This window comes from Phocoena phocoena, chromosome 14, assembly GCF_963924675.1.
Source record: "Phocoena phocoena chromosome 14, mPhoPho1.1, whole genome shotgun sequence".
NCBI classification, from domain to species: domain Eukaryota; kingdom Metazoa; phylum Chordata; class Mammalia; order Artiodactyla; family Phocoenidae; genus Phocoena; species Phocoena phocoena.
The window spans coordinates 71424731-71439133 of NC_089232.1; the positions used below are offsets into that span (position 1 = coordinate 71424731).

A 14403-nucleotide genomic window follows, 5' to 3' on the forward strand; every position below is an offset into this window, starting at 1 on the left:
AGGGCTCTGAGGCAGCGCTGAAGGGTTCTGGTTGGGTGGTTGCCACTCTGCTGTGCCAAGGAAGTCCAGACTGTTCTCTACTGAGGAGGCTAAGCCTGAACTTGCCATTTCCAGCTCTGTGAGATCACTCTCTCTTTCTCTCCTTTAAGTACCAAGATATGTATCTCTAAAGACATTTATAGCATTAATTTGGTTATATGTTTTTGAGTGTCATATCCATCATCAGACACTAGCTAACTCCCTGGGGTCACAGTGGGGAGGTGGGATGATTGCATGCCTTGGATTAAGACAGATCTGGATTTTACCTCAGACAAGTTGCTTCACTTCTCTGAACCACAGTTTTCTCATTTGAAAAATGAGGATAGTAATACCTCATTGAGGATTACATGCCCTGTAAGTTACTATACAGTGCCTACCACGTAGTAGGCACTCTGTTATACTAGTCCTTTGTTCCTTAGTATTTCATGGAATTGAATAGAATCTTCTGCAGCTAGGAAAACAATATAAAATCCTTGCTTTTGTGCTTACCTTACTGTAAAGTGCTAATTTAGAATAAAGTACCTTACATTGCTTTCTTAGTTCAGAATTTGATCATGAAAATTTCCTTTTTCTTAAAAATTCCCTAAAGAGTTATTGCCATTTATTCAGTTCACTCCAGCAAAATTACTACCCCCCCCCCAAAAAAAGACCATTTTTCCCCTTCTAACATCCTTATATTAATGATGTAGACTACAATTAAAACACTGCATCCAAAACCAGAAGGTAGATTTTGTTATTCTTGAGAAACAGAGGAAGATATTACTCAAGTCCTGATTGTCGTAGCCAAAATATTCCCTTATGTAATATTCCTTGGGCTTGAGTCTTTTTCATTTTAAGAACTTGAAATCATAGATGTTCTATAGGTTTGTCATTGATTGACCAAATACGTAACTCAGCTCTGAAGATATTAAAAACTTCAAAACATCACAAAACAAAAATCCTAGAGCCTCCCAAGCCCCTTGCTTACTGACTTGAACACCTTAGTTTAATCTAATGAATTGACAATCTTAGAATCCTTTTCTTTCCTCCTTGGCTGCTGGTCTTTTTTTTTTTTTTTTTTGAATTTTATTTATTTTTTTAATAAATAAATATAAATAATAAGCAGGTTCTTATTAGTTATCCATTTTATACATATTAGTGTATACATGTCAATCCCAATCTCCCAATTCATCATACCACCACCACTTTCCCCCTGTGTTGTCCATACATTTGTTCTCTACATCTGTGTCTCTATTTCTGCCCTGCACACTGGTTCATCTGTACCATTTTTCTAGGTTCCACATATATGCATTAATATACGATATTTGTTTTTCTCTTTCTGACTTACTTCACTTACTTCAGTCTGTTTGACAGTCTCTAGATCCATCTATGTCTCAACAAATAACCCAATTTCATTCCTTTTTATGGCTGAGTAATATTCCATTGTATATATGTACCACATCGTCTTTATCCATTCATCTGTTGATGGGCATTTAGGTTGCTTCCACGACCTGGGTATTGTAAATAGTGCTGCAGTGAACATTGGGGTGCATGTGTCTTTTTGAATTATGGTTTTCTCAGGGTATATGCCCAGTAGTGGGATTGCTGGATCATATGGTAATTCTATTTTTAGTTGCTTAAGGAACCTCCATACTGTTCTCCATAGTGGCTGTATCAGTTTACATTCCCACCAACAGTGCAAGAGGGTTCCCTTTTCTCCACACCCTCTCCAGCATTTGCTGTTTGTAGATTTTCTGATGATGCCCATTCTAACTGGTGTGAGGTATTACCTCATTGTAGTTTTGATTTGCATTTCTCTAATAATCAGTGAGGTTGAGCAGCTTTTCACATGCCTCTTGGCCATCTGTATGTCTTCTTTGGAGAAATGTCTATTTAGGTCTTCTGCCCATTTTTGGATTGGGTTGTTGCTTTTTTAGTATTGAGCTGCGTGAGCTGTTTATATATTTTGGAGGTTAATCCTTTGTCTGTTGATTCGTTTGCAAATATTTTCTCCCATTCTGAGGGTTGTCTTTTCATCTTGTTTATGGTTTCCTTTGCTGTGCAAAAACTTTGAAGTTTCATTAGGTCCCATTTGTTTATTTTTGTTTTTATTTCCATTACTCTAGGAGGTGGATCAAAAAAGATCTTGTTATGATTGATGTCAAAGAGTGTTACTCCTATGTTTTCCTTTAAGAGTTTTATAATGTCCAGTCTTACATTTAGGTCTCTAATCCATTTTGAGTTTATTTTTGTGTGTGATGTTAGGGAGTGTTCTAGTTTCTTTCTTTTACATGTAGCTGTCCAGTTTTCCCAGTACCACTTATTGAAGAGACTGTCTTTTCTCCATTGTATATCCTTGCCTCTTTTGTCATAGATTAGTTGACCATATGTGCGTGGGTTTGTCTCTGGGCTTTTTATCCTGCTCCATTGATCTACATTTTTGTGCCGGTACCATATTGTCTTGATTACTATAGCTTTGTAGTATAGTCTGAAGTCAGGGAGTCTGATTCCTCCAGCTCTGCTTTTTTCCCTCAAGACTGCTTTGGCTTTTCGGGGTCTTTGTGTCTCCATACAAATTTTAAGATTTTTTGTTCTAGTTCTGTAAAAAATGCCATTGGTAATTTGATAGGGATTGCATTGAATCTGTAGATTGCTTTGGGTAGTATAGTCATTTTCACAATATTGATTCTTACAATCCAAGAACGTGGTATATCTCTCCATCTGTTTGTATCATCTTTAATTTCTTTCATCAATGTCTTATAGTTTTCTGCATACAGGTCTTTTGTCTCCCTAGGTAGGTTTATTCCTGGGTATTTTATTCTTTTTGTTGCAGGGGTAAATGGGAGTGTTTCCTTAATTTCTCTTTCAGATTTTTCATCATTAGTATATAGGAATGCAAGAGATTTCTGTTCATTAATTGTGTATCCTGCAACTTTACCAGATTCATTGATTAGCTCTAGTAGTTTTCTGGTGGCATCTTTAGGATTCTCTATGTATAGTATCGTGTCATCTGCAAACAGTGACAGCTTTACTTCTTCTTTTCCAATTTGTATTCCCTTTATTTCTTTTTCTTCTCTGATTGCCGTGTCCAAAACTGTGTTGAATAATAGTGGTGAGAGTGGACATCCTTGTCTTGTTCCTGATCTTAGAGGAAATGCTTTCAGTTTTTCACCATTATGAATGATGTTTGCTGTGGGTTTGTCATATATGGCCTTTATTATGTTGAGGTAGGCTCCCTTTATGCCCACTTTCTGGAGAGTTTTCTATCATAAATGGGTGTTGAATTTTGTCAGAAGCTTTTTCTGCATCTATTGAGATGATCATATGGTTTTTCTTCTTCAGTTTGTTAATGTGGTGTATTACATTGATTGATTTGCATATATTGAAGAATCCTTGCATCCCTGGGATAAATCCCACTTGATCATGGTGTATGATCCTTTTAATGTGTTGTTGGATTCTGTTTACTAGTATTTTGTGGAGGATTTTTGCATCTATATTCATGAGTGATCTTGGTCTGTAATTTTCTTTTTTTGTAGTATTTTTGTCTGGTTTTGGTATCAGGGTGATGGTGGCCTCGTAGAATGAGTTTGGGAGTGTTCCTTTCTCTGCAGTTTTTTGGAAGAGTTTGAGAAGGATGGGTGTTAGCTCTTCTCTAAATGTTTGATAGAATTAACTTGTAAAGCCATCTGGTCCTGTTGTTGGAAGATTTTTAATCACAGTTTCAATTTTGTTACTTGTGATTGGTCTGTTCATATTTTCTATTTCTCCCTGGTTCAGTCTTGAAAGGTTGTACCTTTCTAAGAATTTGTCCATTTCTTCCAGGTTGTCCATTTTATTGGCATACTTTGTATTTCTGCAGTGTCTGTTGTAACTTCTCCTTTTTCATTTCTAATTTTATTGATTTGAGTCCTCTCCCTCTTTTACTGATGGGTCTGGCTAATGGTTTATCAATTTTGTTTATCTTCTCAAAGAACCAGCTTTTAGTTTTATTGATCTTTGCTATTGTTTTCTTTGTTTCTATTTCATTTATTTCTGCTCTGATCTTTATGATTTCTTTCCTTCCGCTAACCTTGGGTTTTCTTTCTTCTTCTTTCTCTGTTTCCTTTAGGTGTAAGGTTAGATTGTTTATTTGAGATTTTTCTTGTTTCTTGAGGTACGATTGTGTAGTTATAAACTTCCCTCTTAGAACTGCTTTTGATGCATCCCATATGTTTTGTTTTTTGTGTTTTTTTTACATCTTTATTGGAGTATAATTGCTTTGCAATGGTGTGTTAGTTTCTGCTTTATAACAAAGTGAATCAGTTATGCATATATATATGTTCTCATATCTCCTCCCTCTTGCATCTCCCTCCCTCCCACCCTCCCTATCCCACCCCTCCAGGCAGTCACAAAGCACCGAGCTGATCTCCCTGTGCTATGCGGCTGCCATCCCATAGGTTTTGGATCATCGTGTTTTCGTTGTCATTTGTTTTTAGGTATTTTTTGATTTCCTCTTTGATTTCTTCAGTGATCTCTTGGTTATTTAGTAACGTATTGTTTAGCCTCCATGTGTTTGTGTTTTTTTCCCTGTAATTGATTTCTAATCTCATAGCGTTGTGGTCAGAAAAGATGCTTGATATGATTTCAATTTTCGTAAATTTACTGAGGCTTGATTTGTGACCCAAGATGTGATCTGTCCTGGAGAATGTTCTATGCGCACTTGAGAAGAAAGTGTAATCTGCTGTTTTTGGATGGAATGTCCTGTAAATATCAATTAAATCTATCTGGTCTATTGTGTCATTTAAAGCTTGTGCTCCCTTATTAATTTTCTGTTTGGATGATCTGTCCATTAGTGTAAGTGAGGTGTTGAAGTCCCCCACTATTGCTGTGTTACTGTCAATTTCCTCTTTTATAGCTGTTAGCAGTTGCCTTATGTATTGAGGTGCTCCTATGTTGGGTGCATATATATTTATAATTGTTATATCTTCTCCTTGGATTGATCCCTTGATCATTATGTAGTGTCCTTCCTTGTCTCTTGTAACATTCTTTATTTTAAAGTCTATTTTATCTGATAGGAGGATTGCTACTCCAGCTTAATTGATTTCCATTTGCATGAAATATCTTTTTCCATCCCCTCACTTTCAGTCTGTATGTGTCCCTAGGTCTGAAATGGGTCTCTTGTAGACAACATATATATGGGTCTTGTTTTTGTATCCATTCAGCAAGCCTGTGTCTTTTGGTTGGAGCATTTGATCCGTTCACATTTAAGGTAATTATTGATATGTATGTTCCTGTTACCATTTTCTTAATAGTTTTGGGCTTGTTTTCGTAGGTCCTTTTCTTCTGTTGTGTTTCCCACGTAGAGAAGTTCCTTTAGCATTTGTTGTAGAGCTGGTTTGGTGGTGCTGAATTCTCTTAGCTTTTGCTTGTCTGTAAAGCTTTTGATTTCTCCATCAAATCTGAATGAGATCCTTGCCAGGTAGAGTAATCTTGGTTGTAGGTTCTTCCCTTTCATCATTTTAAGTATATCATGCCACTCCCTTCTAGCTTGTAGAGTTTCTGCTGAGAAATCAGCTGTTAACCTTATGGGAGTTCCCTTATATATTATTTGTCATTTTTCCCTTGCTGCTTTCAATAATTTTTCTTTGTCTTTAATTTTTGCCAATTTGATTACTATGTGTCTCGGCATGTTTTTCCTTGGGTTTATCCTGTATGGGACTCTCTGTGCTTCCTGGACTTGCGTGGCTATTTCCTTTCCCACGTTAGGGAAGTTTTCGACTATAATCTCTTCATATGTTTTCTCGGGTCCTTTCTCTCTCTCTTCTCCTTCTGGGTCCCGTATAATGCAAATGTTGTTGCATTTAGTGTTGTTTTCTCGGGTCCTTTCTCTCTCTCTTCTCCTTCTGGGTCCCGTATAATGCAAATGTTGTTGCATTTAGTGTTGTCCCAGAGGTCTCTTAGGCTGTTTTCAGTTCTTTTCATTCTTTTTTCTTTATTCTGTTCAGCAGCAGTGAATTCCAACATTCTGTCTTCCAGGTCACTTATCCGTTCTCCTGCCTCAGTTATTCTGCTGTTGATTCCTTCTAGTGTAGTTTTCTTTTCAGTTATTGTATTGTTCATCTCTGTTTGTTTGTTCTTTAATTCTTCTAGGTCTTTGTTAAACGTTTCTTGCATCTTCTTGATCTTTGCCTCCATTCTTTTTCTGAGGTCCTGGATCATCTTCACTATCATTATTCTGAATTCCTTTTCTGGAAAGTTGCCCATCTCCACTTCATTTAGTTGTTTTTCTAGGCTTTTATCTTGCTCCTTCGTCTGGTATATAGCCCTCTGCGTTTTCATCTTGTCTATCTTTCTGTGAATGTGGTTTTTTGTTCCACAGGCTGCAGGATTGTCTTTATTTTATTTATTTATTTATTTTTGGCTGTGTTGGGTCTTCGTTGCTGCACGTGGGCTTTCTCTAGTTGGCGGTGAGTGGGGGCTACTCTTCATTTGTGTTGTGTGGTCTTCTCATTGTGGTGGCTTCTCTTGTTGCAGAGCACAGGCTCTAGGCACACGGACTTCAGTAGTTGTGGCTCATGGGCTCTCGAGTGCAGGCTCAATAGTTGTGGTGCATGGGCTTAGTTGCTCCAAGGCATGTGGGATCTTCCTGGACTAGAGATCAAACCCACGTCCCCTGCATTGTCAGGCAGATTCTTATCCACTGCACCATCAGGGAAGCCCCAAATAGCATGCTTTTAATGAAAAACAACTATGTATTCCTCCCTCACCAAAAAAGTTTAGTGAAAAGAATGGTATATTCTTTTGGTTGAAATATATGAAGAAAATTCACCCTGACGCATATATGAGAGGAAACAGAAATGTGTTAATAACATTTGCAGATATCTGCAGATACTCTTCTTTGATATTACTACATCAAAACTTGAGAAGTGCTAAATTGTTGTAGGTTGGTTGTAGGTTGGTTGTTGCAACATGGAATCTGAAGCCATATCAGTGAACATTTCTTACTGTAACATTAAATTCACCAGTCTGTTTTGCACACTGAATATGATAACACCATTCATTGGTCATTTGGGAAATATTGAATCACTGAATTATGCAAATAATCCCCATATTCCTACATTTCATCATATAATATTAAGAAAATCACATTTGTGGCTTAAAGACTGAAACATAAGACATGACACCATAAAACTCCCTGAAGAGATCACAGGCAAAACATTCTCTGACATTAATCATACCAATGTTTTAGGTCAGTCTCCCAAAGCAATAAAGATAAAAACAAAAATAAACAAATGGGACCTAATCCACCTTACAGACTTTTGCACAGCAAGGGAAACCATAAACAAAATGAAAAGACAACCTACAGAATGGCAGAAAATATTTGCAAACAATTCAACAGAAAAGGGCTTAATTTCCAATATATACAAACAGCTCATACAACTCAACAACAACAAAAACCAACAACTCAATCAAAAAATGGGGAGAAGACTTAAATAGACATTTCTCCAAAGAAGAAATACAGATGGCCAATACTCATATGAAAACATGCTCAGCATTGCTAATTATTAAAGAATTGCAAATCAAAACTGCAATGAAATACCACTTTACACTGGTCAGAATGGCCATCATTAAAAAGTCTACAGGTAACAAATTCTGAAGAGGGTGTGGAGAAAATGGAACCCTCCTACACTGTTGGTGGGAATGTAAATTGATTCAGCCACTATGGAGAACAGTATGGGGAAGTTCCTCAGAAAACTAAAAATCGAATTACCATATGATCCTGCAATCCCACTCCTGGGCATATATCCAGACAAAACTATAATTCAAAAAGATACATGCAGGGGGAGGGATAAATTGGGAGATTGGGATTGACATATATACACTACTATATATAAAATAGACAACTAATAAGGACCTACTGGGAACAGGGGACTCTATTCAATACTCTGTAATGACCCATATGGAAAAGACTGTAAAAAAAAAAAATGGATGTATGTATATGTATAACTGATTCACTTTGCTGTACAGCAGAAACTAACACAACATTGTAAATCAACTATACTCCAATAAAAATTACAAGAAAAAAGATACATGTACCCTTGTGTTCATAGCAGCACTGTTCACAAGGGGTAAGACATGGCAGCAACCTAAATGTCCATCAGCAGATGAATGGATAAAAAATATGTGGCATATATACATATATATAAGTATGTATGTATGGAATGGAATTCTACTCAGTCAAAAAAGAATGGAATAATGCCATTTGCAGCAACATGGATGCAACTAGAGATTGCAACTAGAGATTATCATACTAAGTGAAGTAAGTCAGAAAGAGAAAGATAAATACCATATGGTATCATTTATATGTGGAATTTAAATATAACACAAATGAACCTATCTATGAAACAGAAACAGACTCACGGACATAGAGAACAGACTTGTGGTTGCCAAAGGGGAGGGGGTTGCAGGAGGGATGGAGTTAGGAGGTTGGGGTTAGCAGATGTAAGCCACTGTATATAGAGTGGATACATAACAAGGTCCGACTGTATAGTACAGGGAACTGTATTCAATATCCTATGATAGGGACTTCCCTGGTGGCACAGTGGTTAAGAATCCACCTGCCAATGCAGGGGACACAGGTCGAGCCCTGGTCCGGGAAGATCCCACATGCCACGGAGCAACTAAGCCCGTGCACCACAACTACTAAGCCTGTGCTCTAGAGCCTGAGAGCCACAACTACTGAAGCCCGCGCGCCTAGACAAAGAGTAGCCCCGCTTGCCGCCACTAGAGAAAGCCTGCGCACAGCAAGGAAGACCCAAGGCAGCCAAATAAATAAATAAAATTAATTAATTTTTTAAAAATCCTATGATAAACCATAATGGGAAAAATGTTAAAAAAAGAATATATATGTATAACTGAATCACTTTGCTGTACAACAGAAATGAACACAGCATTGTAAATCAACCATACTTCACTAAAAAGTAAATCACATTTGTTAACATAGGAAAGTCCTGAAGTACTTTGAAGTGGTCAAGCTCATGGTGGTAGATACCAGTTTTCCCTTGAAAGCTTGAGTTTTATTGTTGGCAGAAATCCTGTCAGCTCTTCAACTTGAAGGGACAGGTTTACTTCATCCATCTTTGAGCAAATGTCTGCTAAATCTCAAGTCTGAATAATTTGTCATTAGTCATGTTTTCACATAAAAACGCTGTTCCATGAAAAATCTAGTTTAGGACACAATTTAATCACCTAAGGCTTTTCCGTGAGACAACCCTTGTACTTCAGTATGCAGCAGAAGTGCTTTGGGCACACTTCATTTCGTCACCCAGACTCTTGAAAAGATGTGTATCTGAGGATTAGGATTTAGTAAAATTTTTACTGCCTGATCAAGGACATGCTTCAGTGAAACCGGCCTTGTTTCCCTGTGAGCCTGTGGCTGTGAAGAGTATTACGACTACTAGTATTATTTGGCACCACTGCTGTGATTTGTGCTAAGACATCAGCAGTTTTACCCACCAGTGTAAATGTCAGTACAGCAAAAGAGGCAAATAATAATGTCCTAGTACTGTTATGAAAGTAGTTTTTATCTTCCAGACCCCTGAAAGGGGCTGGAAGGACTGCCCCCAGGGATCCACAGACCACACATTGAGAACCACTGAGACTGCTTAGGTTGGCTTCTGGCTCTGCCACTTAGAGCCTAGGTGACCTTGGGTATGTTACTTCACCTTTCTGTGTTGCACTTTCCTTCTCTGTAATATGGGGATAATCCTAATTAATAGTGTTATTGCAAAAATTAAGTGAATATATGTAAAATTCTTGCAACACTACCTGTTACATAGTAAGTACTCAAAAAATGTTAGCTGTTGACTGCCATCAACTCTGCTTGGGTGCTTTTACTACAGCTGTGTTCACTAAGAGAAAAGGAAATTTAACTGCTTCCCTCGTCTTGCTCATCCTATAAAGTCAAACAGGTCATAGTTGCTGGGGTATCATGCGTTTTTTGTTCTTAGGTCAAGTTCAGGAGGAACATGGCAAAAAATTTAAAATATTACCTTGTATGCAGCAGGAGCTAAACTCACATATGCCTTAACATACCCAGAGCACATTTGTTTTATGTGGTAGACATTGATTCTAACCACATGGATAAATGAAATGTATTTGTGTTTACGTTTAATATTCAGGAAAGATTCAGAATATGAGCTATTCCTGTTGAGTCAGTGGATGCCAACATCAGCTACTTGTATTTAGTGTATTCTGTCAGAACCAGATCTCCCCATAAGTGTTGGATTCTTAGTTTATTTGATTAATGTAAGGTTAATCATTATTTTGCTCTTACTTGAAAGAAACAAGGACCCTGGGAATTAGAAATCTCTAGTTCCTAATAGCCTTTGTACTTTTACATCTGGATTGTTGGAAAAGGATAAAACAGTATATCTTTTCCTTACAGGATTTTGGGAGTGCTAGCAAATCTGGAACATCAAACAAGAAACCTGGTATGTATAATAATGAAGCTGAAAAGCTACTGAAGTGTTTAGTAGTCTTGAATTCAGTTTCTTATTTTTCTTCTTTTCAGAGATTGCTCAAGTAACTTCAGCATATGTGGCTTCTGGTTCTGAACAGCTTAGCCTTGCACCAGGACAGTTAATATTAATTCTAAAGAAAAATACAAGTGGCTGGTGGCAAGGGGAGTTACAGGTAATAACCTTTAAATAACGTTTATTAATTTTATTATAAAAGTAATGCATGCTCATTAGAAAAATAAGGTTAATAAAAATTTTAGATCACCTATAATCATACCACTTGGAGGTAGTCATTATTACCATTTTAGTATCTTATGTTTCTCTCTTTTGCCTGTTTATTTTTAGCACAGTTGATGTTACAAGTAACAATATGAAGAGTAATTTCCCTAAAGACATAATTGTTTTCCAATAATAGCTGTTTTAATAAACCACAGGACACCTTCTTAAAGGAAAGCTTAGCATCATCTTTGCCTGGGATAACCCCAGGCTTGCGGCATAACTTCCAGACTGAGTGCTAAGAAAATACTATTCACTGGACAGTCCCCCCGCCCCCACAGTCTTACGTTTTTGAAACAGCAGTGCAAGGAAAGGAGCTGCAGGAGTGAATGAGCCTGGTTTTTTCATAAAATGTTAACAGAGATAGTAATTGCATGTTTTGATACAGAAAGAGGAGTTCTTTTCTCACTCCTAAAATTTCCTTACTAGTTAAAACTAAAAAGCATTTTAGGATTAAAAGATGAGGACAGGTGTAAGAGCTGGATTTTTACGTGAAATTGATATATGATTGTAATATGGAGGATTAACTTAGCGTCATTCTTGCAAATCAGGGTCTTACAGTTTCTAAAGAAAAGTGGAGGTTGAAAATTCAGTATCTTCTTGACTAACCCCCTGAAATTTCACCTTCTGATTTGCTTTGAAGATTGACCCAACTAAGTGGGAGATGTGGCTTTCCACAAATTTTGTTTATGATCTCCTGATTAATTATTAGCAAAGCCCCAAGAGGTATTTACCGTGAGCTATGTCATTAAGTGTTGACTTGAACTTATTAGGAGAACATTAGAAAGTTTTTTTTAGTTTATAAATATTATTTGTGTGAAATATGCAGAGAAATTTGAGCCTGAAAGATCTCCAGATAGACTTCTACAAATAGTGTTGAGATGCATATTGAATCTTCCAGTTGTTTAATACTGACGTGGAAGGCCGATGCAGAATTCTGGTGTTCACAAGACACCCTCACTTCTAACACCAGTCATAAGTTTGGAGGTCCCCAAGACCACTCCCGAGTTCAGTAATTCTCCATAAGGGCTCAGAGAAGGCTATTATACTCATGGTTATGGATTATTACAGCAAAAGGATTTAGATTAAAATCAGCCAAGGGAAGAGATGTATGGGGCAGAGTTCAGGCGGATTCCAAACACAGAGCTTGCAGTTGTCCTCTGCCCATGGAGTTGTGGACATCATTAAATCCTCCTGGCAACAATAGCCATGGAGTATTGCCAAGCAAAGCAGCTCACTTGAGCCTTGGTTTCCAGAGTGTTTACTGGGGCTCCATCACGTAGACACAGTTGACTGCCCACATGGCTGAACTCAGTCTCCAGTCCCTCCAGAGGCTGAGTTCATACTATGACCCAGAGGGCCCACCATAAATCACATCGTTAGGCTATCTGTCATGGTTAAGGCCCCCACGTAAAGTGAGACACTCTTACCAGTCAAGACCTTCCAGAGGTTTAGAGATTACCTCATTACCTTCCAGGAGCCAAAGGCAAAGACCAGACCTCTCTTTGGGCAAGTTTAAATTCTTTACTACACAGCCAGGGTTTTTCTCATTTTTAGTTTATGTCTTAATAATTGTCTTTAGTCTCATCTTTTACATTCTTTTTGCTAATTTTTATAGGCCAGAGGAAAAAAGCGACAGAAGGGATGGTTCCCTGCCAGCCATGTTAAACTTTTGGGTCCAAGCAGTGAAAGAACTACACCTGCCTTTCATCCTGGTATGGAAATGGGTTAACTTGTATTTCATCTTAGAGAAGTTTTGTTACAACTTAGCACTTCTTAGATTAGCTGATTCTTTGAAAAATATTTTAAAATTTGTTCTTTCCTTACCTCTGCCTAAAAGTAATACTGCAATGAGAACATCCTTTCTAAAAAGTTCTGTGTAGAAACAGCCAGCTGTTCGGTGACACTTGAACGACCTCACTCCTTGAAATATTTTAATTGCTATACCATCATACTTTAAAGCAAACCAGCTGCTTGGATTTCTAACTGCATTTGGGAAATTCTTGTTTTTGTAAAACAGGGAATGGGGGAAGGAGGGTGGGAGAAAACAGCTAAAGGGAAATTTTAGCTGAATTTTTAACGTATGATCCTTGTAGGAATAATTATTTTGTTTAATGTGTTACTTCGCTGTTCTTTTTCTGGTAGTGTGTCAGGTGATCGCCATGTATGACTATATAGCAAATAATGAGGATGAGCTAAATTTCTCCAAGGGGCAACTTATTAATGTTTTGAACAAAGATGATCCTGACTGGTGGCAAGGAGAAATCAATGGGGTGACTGGTCTCTTTCCTTCAAATTATGTTAAGATGACGACAGACACGGATCCAAGTCAGCAGTGTGAGTAATATCAAATTATTTACTTCTTAACTAGTGCATAAGCTTTAATGTGCAACATGGCATTCATTACCGCTCTGAATCAGATCTTAAACTTAGCGCTCTTAGCAAATGTTATATTAACGTTTAAAGGAAGAAAATATAACAGGAAACTTTCACAAGTTAAGAAGTTATACTGCTTTTTTTCAAATACTTTCTTCCTAGCTTCAGACCCTGCTATTAGATTTTATCTGAAAAAAGTTCTAATTCTCTCATGGGTTCTTTGGTATGATAACAGTCTATACTGCAACTTCCCTTTACACCAGCCTTTTTCAGCTTAACGAAGAGTAGCTGGCAATTACCCTATTCACCTATTCAAAAGGACCCTTTTAGTGTACAGGTGCTATTAATTTTGCAACCTTCTCATTTATTTCCCACCTTTTTACACATCATCCAGCTTAGGAGAAAATTTTAAAGAAAATTATAAAATTTATTTTATAAATAAAGTGCTTGCAAAACTCATTAGGTGATTTTTTTAGGTAGATAACTCATACTGCAAGACATATATGAATTAAGATCTATTTCACTACTTCTACAACAAGGGTCCAGATCTCAATGTATGAGATTTGGTATTACATAAAATTATCTCTTGGTAGTTACCTAGCCTTTCTTATATTTGAGAATAAACATAGCATTAATAATTAGAGAATAAACAGTACTTGGAAATATTTTTTACTTTTATAAAATAGATGTCACTTTTCCCCACCCTTTTGATTTTTTTGTCTTCTTAAATAAAATATATCATGATTTATATTTTTATCATTCTTGTGAAATTATCTAAAAGCTTTAGCCTTTCGTTTTAACTTAGCTTCTAAGAACATGTAAATGGTAAAAAGCTGAGATGTGTTTATGATTCAGCACAAGTATTGTGAATTTACTTTGTACTATATAATTTTAAAATATTAGTGCATTATTTTCACTTTAGAGCTTATAAGATGGTTCTGATTTGGGGAGAAGACTTTTCTTTAGATAAAGCAACTGAATTTCCCAATTTGGAGGTGGAGTCCAGTTTTTTATGGTTTGAATATTCCTAAAGGTATCTCAGGGTTTCAGGAGAGGTAGTAAAGAAAATTATAACAACTTGGATTACCTAAATGAATGACCATTTTTAAACTCTGCTGATGGTTTGGCAGTTTTCAGTGCTTGCCAGTTTATCTGATTAATTAGAAATACCTGAGGTGTCTTTCCTGGACCTGAGAGAGGAAGGTACTTTTCAAACCTACTGGGTCTGGAAGAT

At 37.0% G+C, this 14403-nt stretch overlaps 1 protein-coding gene across 3 annotated transcripts in view; it reads left to right on the forward strand.

The window, feature by feature from the left end:
- The window catches only part of ITSN2 (intersectin 2), a 160345-nt gene that overhangs the window by 106721 nt on the left and 39221 nt on the right, over window positions 1-14403 (forward strand). For all 3 annotated transcript variants that reach the window (XM_065890742.1, XM_065890743.1, XM_065890741.1), the window contains 4 exons: window positions 10445-10490; window positions 10571-10692; window positions 12412-12508; window positions 12939-13130. In XM_065890742.1, coding sequence (XP_065746814.1) covers window positions 10445-10490; window positions 10571-10692; window positions 12412-12508; window positions 12939-13130 — 457 coding nt within the window. The remainder of the gene's footprint in view (window positions 1-10444; window positions 10491-10570; window positions 10693-12411; window positions 12509-12938; window positions 13131-14403) is intronic.